Source organism: Carassius gibelio, chromosome B16, assembly GCF_023724105.1.
Source record: "Carassius gibelio isolate Cgi1373 ecotype wild population from Czech Republic chromosome B16, carGib1.2-hapl.c, whole genome shotgun sequence".
In the NCBI taxonomy this organism is placed as follows: domain Eukaryota; kingdom Metazoa; phylum Chordata; class Actinopteri; order Cypriniformes; family Cyprinidae; genus Carassius; species Carassius gibelio.
The window spans coordinates 3568259-3577356 of NC_068411.1; the positions used below are offsets into that span (position 1 = coordinate 3568259).

At 36.1% G+C, this 9098-nt stretch overlaps 1 protein-coding gene across 1 annotated transcript; it reads right to left on the minus strand.

Annotated features, from left to right (window-relative positions):
- Positions 1-408: 408 nt before the first annotated feature.
- On the minus strand, positions 409-8813 carry LOC127974545 (C-C chemokine receptor type 4). Its single transcript, XM_052577901.1, has 2 exons — positions 8001-8813; positions 409-7002 (listed from the first exon to the last, which is right to left on the minus strand). The coding sequence occupies exons 1-2, from the start codon at positions 8021-8023 to the stop codon at positions 5964-5966; spliced, it is 1062 nt and encodes a 353-aa protein (XP_052433861.1). The 5' UTR covers positions 8024-8813; the 3' UTR covers positions 409-5963.
- Positions 8814-9098: the final 285 nt, after the last annotated feature.

Here is a 9098-nt window from a genome sequence, read left to right on the forward strand (position 1 = left end):
TGGGGGAGTTTGGTCTCGGGCAGGGCAGCCTCAGACGCCGAAGACTCTGAAGCTGACTCCCATGAAAACCGTCTCCCTCGCTTGTTGGGGAGACTTAAGGTAGTGGGAGGTGCCTCAGGATCTTGGGAGGGACCTAACTGATCCCCCAGGGTTGCCACGGCCAGGACCCGACCCTCTGGGATTGCTGGCAGCTGGGTAGGTGGGGGGGACCTCTGTGGCTCCTCCTCTCGACCACTTGCTCCGGAGCGACCTCCCCTGGTCCCCCGGAACACCACTAAGCGAGAGCCCTCATAACCATCCCGCTTGCTGGCTGATGATAACCAGAATTGCCTCCTGTCTGCTGAGTTCCTTGGTGGTCGGTTCATTCTGTCAGGGTTTGCAAGGGAGGAACTCAGGTGCAGACAGGGATTCTCAAACAAAGGGTTTATTACAAAAAGGGGAAACAAAAACCCACGAGGGGGAAAACACGGAGCAAGGTAAAGACTAAATAACTAAAACAGGACTGGACTGACAAGATAAACAAGGACTCTAAATACTAACTATAAACAAACACTCACGGTAATACAAACACTTCTTAAGGAACAATCACAGAGTGGAACAATCACAGGTACAATCACAATGACAATGAACCGACGCAAGACAGAGCACACTAGGAGATCTAAATAGGGGTACTAATCAAGACGCGACAGGTGTTACAGATAGGACAATCAAGACACGACTAGGTTAACAAGGGGGGCGGGGCAAGGGAACGAGACAACACAAGCACATGGCCCAAAGACAAGGCCATGCGCTTGTACACAAAACATGGGTCTGTCATGATCCTGCCTCAAGACTAGGAAAAATCAAGGACACGAGGGCAGAATCATGACAATAATATGCATTATATTAATAATGAAAATAAGAGAAACATTTAGTTTTCAGGAGCATTTTCATCATGTTTATGTTTACATACCGTATTTTCACTTAAAAGCCTATAATTTTCTCAAAAAACGACAGTGCGCCTTATAATCTGGAGCGCTTTATATATGGATCAAGGCACTCTGTCAAAAGGTTAACATTCACTTTAGCACTGCCCCATCTATTGGATGCATAACACAAACCCAGTCAAACATTTGACTGCAGTATCTTCTATTCTATGCGCCTTATAATTCGGTTCGCCCTATATATGAAAACAGTTCTAAAATAGGCCATTCATTGAAGGTGCGCCTTATAATCCGGTGCGCCTTATAGTGCGGAAAATACGGTATGTGCATTTATGCTTGCACAGGTCTGATGCCTACGTTTGCATGCATGAATACATGCATACACTAACACATGCACACACACACACACACACACACACACACATGCACAAGCACATGTTTTTTTTAGTATTACAGGCTTTCCTTTACACAGAGATTAATTTTATCTTCTGATCAGTCAGGCTAAGATCTGTAAGGCCTGTGAACAATCAGTTTTAATATAAATTACTAAACCTGTGTTAACTGAAAGAAAACAAAAATATTGAATGCAATATTTGTTAATAATATAGTGTAACAAGAAATGTATTAGCAATTTTTAAAAGGCTGGTCATTTTTGACTGGAAACACCAGTCAAAAATAGGAGCAGACTTTTGGTGTATATTGTATTGGTGAATACAAAATGTTTATTTTGAACATTTTCTTTTAACTGCATAGTTCTAGTCTGTGGTTAAACAGTGTGTGTGTGTGTGTGTGTGTGTGTGTGTGTGTGTGTGTGTGTGTGTGTGTGCGTGTGCGTGCATGCGTGCGTGCATGCGCGAGTGCATGCGTGCGTGTTGATTGTCCCAGAATGTGGTCTTACCTATAATATTTGCATGCAGATAAAATCACATCTAACTCATAACGTGGAAGTGGTTGTGTGTGATCTCCATAGTCCAATCAAAAACATCAATGAATGAACTTGCATCATGCCATGCACCAGATACTTGATCAAAAATATCCTGTTGATAGATTTGGATAAATACTGATCTGGCAACTTGGGCATATGGGCACTATGCTCTCTAATACATTAGAAGTTTAGAGAAAAACATACTTGTGCCATGGTATAACAGTAATACCCACTCTCTCAAGAAAGAAACTCGTAGTCTTGAGCACAAAAAGACTGGAGAAAAACTAACTTAAGAATTGCGTGGAAAAACTGTATGTCCAGCTATAGACAGACTCTAGAAACTGCCAGGTCATATCCCCAAACTCATTGAAAAGAAATAAAAAAGCACAGTGGATAGATTAACAAATAACCAGCTGATTTATATATTCCATCAACATTTAATAGTAATGACTTTATTGATTTCTTCACTGATAATATAGATAACATGAGAAATTCAATAACAAAATGTTAATTCTACAGCGTCTAATATTTCAGTTTCATCCATCGCACCCAAATATATACTGCAGTGCTCTACAACTATAGGACAGGAAGAGCTAAATAAACTTATCACTGCATCTAAACCTAACAACATGTTTATTACATCCTGTACCCACTAACTTACTGAAAGAGTTGTTACCTGTAACAACATGAATCATCTAATTTTTCACCAGTAAAATATGGAATGCCACACGGAACTGTCCTAGGTTCTCTGCTAATTTCAATATACATGTTGCTCCTTGGTAATATTATTAGAAAATACGGGATTAGTTTCCAATATTATGCTGATGATGCTCAACTATATATCTCAATGAGACCAGATGAAACTTCAAAATTATCTTAGCTAAAAGAGTGTGTTAAAATAATTTTCCAATAATTTTCTCCTTTTAAATTTGGATAAGACAGAGATATTACTTATTGGACCAAAACACAATACAGACAGTCTCGTAGATTACTGTTTGCAACTAGATGGATGTACTGTTACTTCCTCTAAGTCCAAAATCTGGGTGTTATATTAGACAGTAACTTGTCTTTTGAAAACAACATTTATTTCCCATATTACAAAAAACACATTCTTCCATCTTAGAAACATTGCTAAGATACAAACATGTTTTTCTGATGCAGAAAAGCTAGTTCATGCATTCATGACCTCTAGACTGGACTATTGTAATGCACTTCTAGGTGGTTGTCCTGTATCTTCAATAAACAAGCTACAGGTAGGCTAAAATGCAGCGGCTAGAGTTCTTGCCAGGTCAAGAAAATATGATGATTACACCAAATTTACAGTCTTTGCACTGGCTACCTATTAAGTTCTGTATCAGTTACAAAATGTTATTACTTACGTATAAGGCCCTAAATGGTTTAGCTCCAGCACACCTAACTAGCCTTCTACCATGCTACAATCCATCATGTTCCCTAAGGTTATAAAATGCTGGACTTTTGATAGTACCTAGGATAACAAAGTCCATTAAAGAGGGAGAGCTTTTTCGCATTTGGCTCCCAAACTCTGGAATAGCCTTCCTGATAATTTTCGGGGTTCAGACTGCAGTTTTATCTGATCAAATGCTCATTATAATTCTTTAGCTTGGGTTAAACTAATAAATTTTACTTGGTTGGAACAGCAGCTACGCTAACCCCTCAGAGGAGGGGTATTGCCACTAGTGTGATTACATCATATAATAATTGATGTTGATAGTGTTCATTGTCTGTTTGAATGTAGTTTATTAATTTTTCAGAACATTTCTACCATATGCACATAAACTGAAAATTACCACTGATAAGCTACTGCTAAATATTATAGAAATTTAACTTTCTGTAAAGTTGCTTTGCAATGATTTGTATCGTAAAAAGCGCTATAAAAAAAAGAATGTTGTTTTAGACCCTATAGAAAATTTTTGCAAGGTTTTTGACACATTGTTTTAAATTATTATTTTGATTAGGGCATTATAAGCATAAATTATTTTATTAATATCACATTACTGTATAGTTCAGGGGTGCATTTTATATAAAAATACTTTCTGGATTTATTTTCCTAATCTGTTTTGTGCTTTTTGAAACAATAGTCATGTCAGCAGTCTTAATGTACTGTTTGCATCAGAGCCAAAGAACACAGGAAATCCGTTTCACTCTGCAGTGCATGTCTCTTCAGAAAACTGTGGCTTTCTGCTCTAGCTTAAAAGGTAAAGACAATGGTTAGTGTGAAGTTACTTCCTTGAAGCTTCACATACGTTATTCACACTTTTACAAGAAGCTATTTCCGAACCTTCCTGATGTTTTACACATGACAACCAATATGGCCAAATAAATAAATAATAATATATGCAAATTATATTCAAGGAACTATGCTACAGTATTTATTATTGAGTTGGCTTTGTATTTTGTATTGATTATATAGGTAACAACCATTATTATTATTATTATTATTATTATTATTATTATTATTATTATTATTATTATTATTATTATTATTATTATTAGTTAATTCATCATACAAGCATTTGAATCACACTACAAACATAAACAACAGACTGTTTATATACAGGACACGCTGACAACAACAAAAAAGTACCTTCAAGGGGTATAACAGCCTGTCACTGGGAAGTATCCTCAAAGGGAGAACTCTGTACCTTCTTTTTCCCCTAGTGTTTATAATAGTACCATAAGAGTACATTTTGCTACCTTAAGGATACAAATTACTACTCTAAGGTGCTAATATGCACCCTTTGAGGGCACTATCTCTACACTACAATCAAGTCACTTCATCTACAGGGATATCGTTGACTTGATTGCAAATAAATGCACAGACACTATTTAAACTGAACAGAGATGACATCACTAAATTCAATGATGAACTGCCTTTAACTATCATTTTGCATTATTGACACACTGTTTTCCTAATGAATGTTGTTCAGTTGCTTTGACGTAATGTCTTTTGTTTAAGGTGCTATATAAATAAAGGTGACTTGACTTGACTACCTCAGTGACAAGCTGTTGTACCCCTAATTTTGGCTGACAGCGTAGATGAAACATAGTGTGTAAACAAAACCCCATGAATGTAAAAAAATAAAATTAAAATTAAAGTATCTAAAATCAAATCTAAAATTCCATGGTCCAAATATTATGCCATATTTGATATATTATTGCATGATAATATGCATAAATATGCCACTTTAGTAAAAGGTTCATTTCTGGATCCACATGTTTAAAATAGCATAATTCAGTATACTGTTAGGCTACAGAGACACTGTTTGTCAAAGATTTAAAACTATAATAAAATAGGCATGTATGTGACGGCAGTACCATATGTGTTATAGGGAGGGCTCTTGTGGTAAGCAGTAGCATTACAAAATACTTTTGAAACAGTTTGATCGTTTTATTTGTTTGTTTATTTACATATTGATATACATCTTGATATGTGTATCAGTGCATTTGAAATAGGTAGTTTAAGCATAAAATGTAACAGACATTAGGAATACACAATTCACAGATATCGATTTAGTAATTCAGTAATACATTCAAAGAACAGTTCCTCTATATCGATACTGCACTCACACATCCTCTTTTAGCCCATGTGAGGGGAAAAACTTTTTGTGATTGGTTTTGCCTTCGAAGTGTGTGTGGTTAAAGATGATTTTTTTTTTTTTTTTTTTTTTTTTTCTGTGGTTAATAACTATTATACGGAAAGAGTAATGAACTTTTTAACAGGTCACGTAATGTGACCTTAGAGATATTGAGGAACAGATATATTAGTAACATTAAATCATTTGTAAATTCATTAAATTTAATGCATAAGTTCATTTTAAGCCAGTGTGTAAAACACTAGTTTATTCACAAACACCAGAAGACAGAAAGCATCTCTTGCCCCACCAAGCTGACGCAGAATTTTCATGTTCTTGTATGATGGTTAATTTTTATAATTGACATTTGGTTTTATTAATTGAGGTAGTCTAATTGATATGATATTACAATCATAAAATCAACAAATGTATTATATGTTGTAACACATGAATGAAGACATTTTGAATGATAAGCACAATATTTACAAAGAAAAAAATTATAAAACCTTTAAAAATTATAACCTACACTTGTGTACTTTTGATGGGAGATGTAAAAAAAATTGCCGTGTTGGAAGTTTCATTCTCTGAAACTTTGGATTGTGTAGATGACGATTGGTAAGTCTTCACACATCCAAGATATCTTGAAAACATACTTATTAGGGATTTTCTAAACTTTTCTCCAACAAAGGCATAAATGATCGGATTTACACAGCAGTGAGTGAGTGCGATCGTCTCTGTCACGTTCATGGCCATGTTGATACCACGATAAGCCTCGCAGCCACTTAGAAAGCCAAACTCCTCCAAGGTTTTCAGAAACACCATCACATTGTAAGGCACCCAGAAGACCACAAACACGATGACAATGCCTAAAATGAGCTTTATGGCCCGTTCCTTTTTTGAGTTTTTTGTCTTCTTCACAACCATTAGGACCCTGATGTAGCAGTAGGCTAAAATGGGCAAAGAGATGAATAGTCCTACTGCATTTTCACCAAAGTTACGGAAAAGCTTCCACTTTTGGGCTGACCCAGCAGGATAAACTCTCTGACAGCTGGTAATGTTGTCCTCTGTGACCATTGCTGCAAAGATGGCCTCTGGAAGGGCAGCACAGATGGAAACCATCCATATAATGAGACTCACAATAATTCCATATCGCAACATCTTCGATCCCAGCACCGCAACGGCATGTACAATGACCAAATAGCGATCCACGCTCATTAGAGTCACGAATAAGATCCCGCTGTAAAATCCAACTTGGTATGTACCCGCCATTGCCTTACACATCCCATTGGCTTTAAAGTAGTGGCCCTGAGCATAGAGAGCCCAAGAGGGCAGTGAGAGGACCATCAGTAGGTCTGATAGAGCCAGATTCAGCAGGCAGAGATTTGTCATATTTTTCACATGCATGATTTTCAAGAGGACCCATAAGACGGTGATGTTACCAATGAGGCCAAGTGCAAAAACCATGTAGAAAATGGCAGCCTTGAGATGTGAATTCAGGTGTGAACCCTCAATCGTGCATACGTTTTCTGTTTCGTAGTTATCATATGCTGTTGTATTCATGCTGTAACAAACAGTAAATGTGATTTAGTGACAGGCTGATTAATTAATTGCTTATATCAATATTTGCTAAAAAAAAAAAAAAAGATAGTTTAAACACAATTAATAAAACTAGTAACATGCCACTTATATGGACCGTAACCACGCGTTTGACTCATCATATAATGATTCTTCAAACTTTTTTTCAAGCCACACTGACGTGCAATAATGTCATCATTAGTGTGAAAGATCATGTCAGTAAATTTCACTATTCATTATCAAATCATGGGGATTTCACTGTATAATTCTGGAAATTGTGAGTCAGAAGGCATGCCAGTTTGCTTACATAAATTAACCTTTATAATTTGTAGAGAGTAATATTTCATTGCCTAATGGTTAGTGGCTGTACAGAAGACAAAGTTGTATAATGGTTTATTTGCGTTATGTAGGGCAGGCAGTGATACACTGATAGTACAGTAACACTTCAAGGCTCAAAGGTGTTAAAAGTGTATCTAATAATACATACATTCAAAAGGAAAGCATTTAATAAATGCTTTTAGAATTTTTTATACAAAATTTGACAGGGACAACAATTTAAAGTCAAACCTCAAAGCTGCCACATGCAGACCACACTGTTTTCAAATATGAAATACATACAAACAGAAGAAGGTCGCAGCAAGTTGATTAACCACAGGTTTCTCAAGCATCCCACCGCAATCCCACTATCATACATCAATGTGATATCATGTACTACTTTTGTGAATAACAGTACTGGCACAGTACAGTCAAGATGTCCTAAAATACTCCTTATGCTGAATAGATCAGACATACAATCACTTGTACAATATTTGATATAATAACTGGATAAAAAAATATATATATATTGACTGTAATATATTGGGCTGTTCTTAGGGAACAAGGATACAATATTGAGCCAATCTTCAAAATGTATTTATTAAAATGTCTTAATGATGGTTTAAAACACAACATGATAAAAATTTAATAAATAAAAATTATCTTTACCTGTCTGTATATGCTTCAGTCATGATGAGAAATAGCTGTCACTCTTGTTGCTGAAATGATGTTCAGATGTTCATGGAAGTGAGTCTAGTACATTTCACTCTCTTTCTGTACATTTGCCTTCAGCAAATTTCCTGTAAAATGAGGCATGTGTGTGTGCGAGAGTGCTTTTTTGCAAAATATTATCTTGCGACGCGAAGGTAAAATGAACACATTTCCTGTCACCGCACTGAGGTTAGCAGGTTTGGATGCACAAAAGAAATTCCCGTGGAGGAGATAAAACAATAAATCTGAGTCATTTGAGGCTGTGACAGCTACTGAATGAACGCTAATAAGTCCCCCCACCCACAGTGAATGTCTTGAAAAGGACATTTTATATAGATAGCCTTATGTTCAAAACAAATGCCATCCCACACCAATCATAATGATAAGCCTGTAATGCTGAAAAAACTGTTTTTGTGCTCTTTTCTTCTTTAACAGTGAGTCAGTTTTCAGGAATTGAAAAAAAAAAAGAACAAGTGAAACTAATGATTATTCTGGGAAAATTAATTATAGGTTCCAAGATTTTGTCCCTTTTTCCAGCTAGTCACGTTATTTATAGGCTAGTTGACTTATATACATACCTTTCAGTATCAAACAGCTTAAATGTAAAAAATAAATTAAATTGTTATACCATGGTCTGTCGGAATACTGGATTCTTAATGGCTAGCAGGTAGGCAATAAAACCGTTTATTGCAAAGGTGCTTCAAAGCCACTGTTAATCAGCGTTCTATTTTAATGCACTGATTTAATTGATGAACACAAACACACATAATTCTTGCACACAGACACACAGAGAGTGGTCGGAGATCGGTGGTCGGTGTGCAAGCAGGAACTTGTTTTCATTGCTGCCCCACGACTGTATAATGCTGCATAATCGGATTACTTTTTCAAGTAATTATTAAAGTAATGCATTACTTTTTATTTTAAAATAAAAAAAGTTACTTTTTTTCAAAAAAGTAAAGCAGTTACTTTGTTTTCCCATTTATTGACTGACAAGTCTCCTGTACCCATAGTGTGCTCTGTGTGAATATGATGATGTAGTTCTAGACTAAATGAGAA

Excerpts from the sequence above, each read along its gene's own strand:
- LOC127974545 (XM_052577901.1), bottom strand. The coding sequence starts at position 8,023 with ATGACTGAAGCATATACAGACAG. Across the intron at positions 7,003-8,000 it reads ACTGAAGCATATACAGACAG|CATGAATACAACAGCATATG; the intron begins GTAAAGATAATT and ends TGTTTGTTACAG.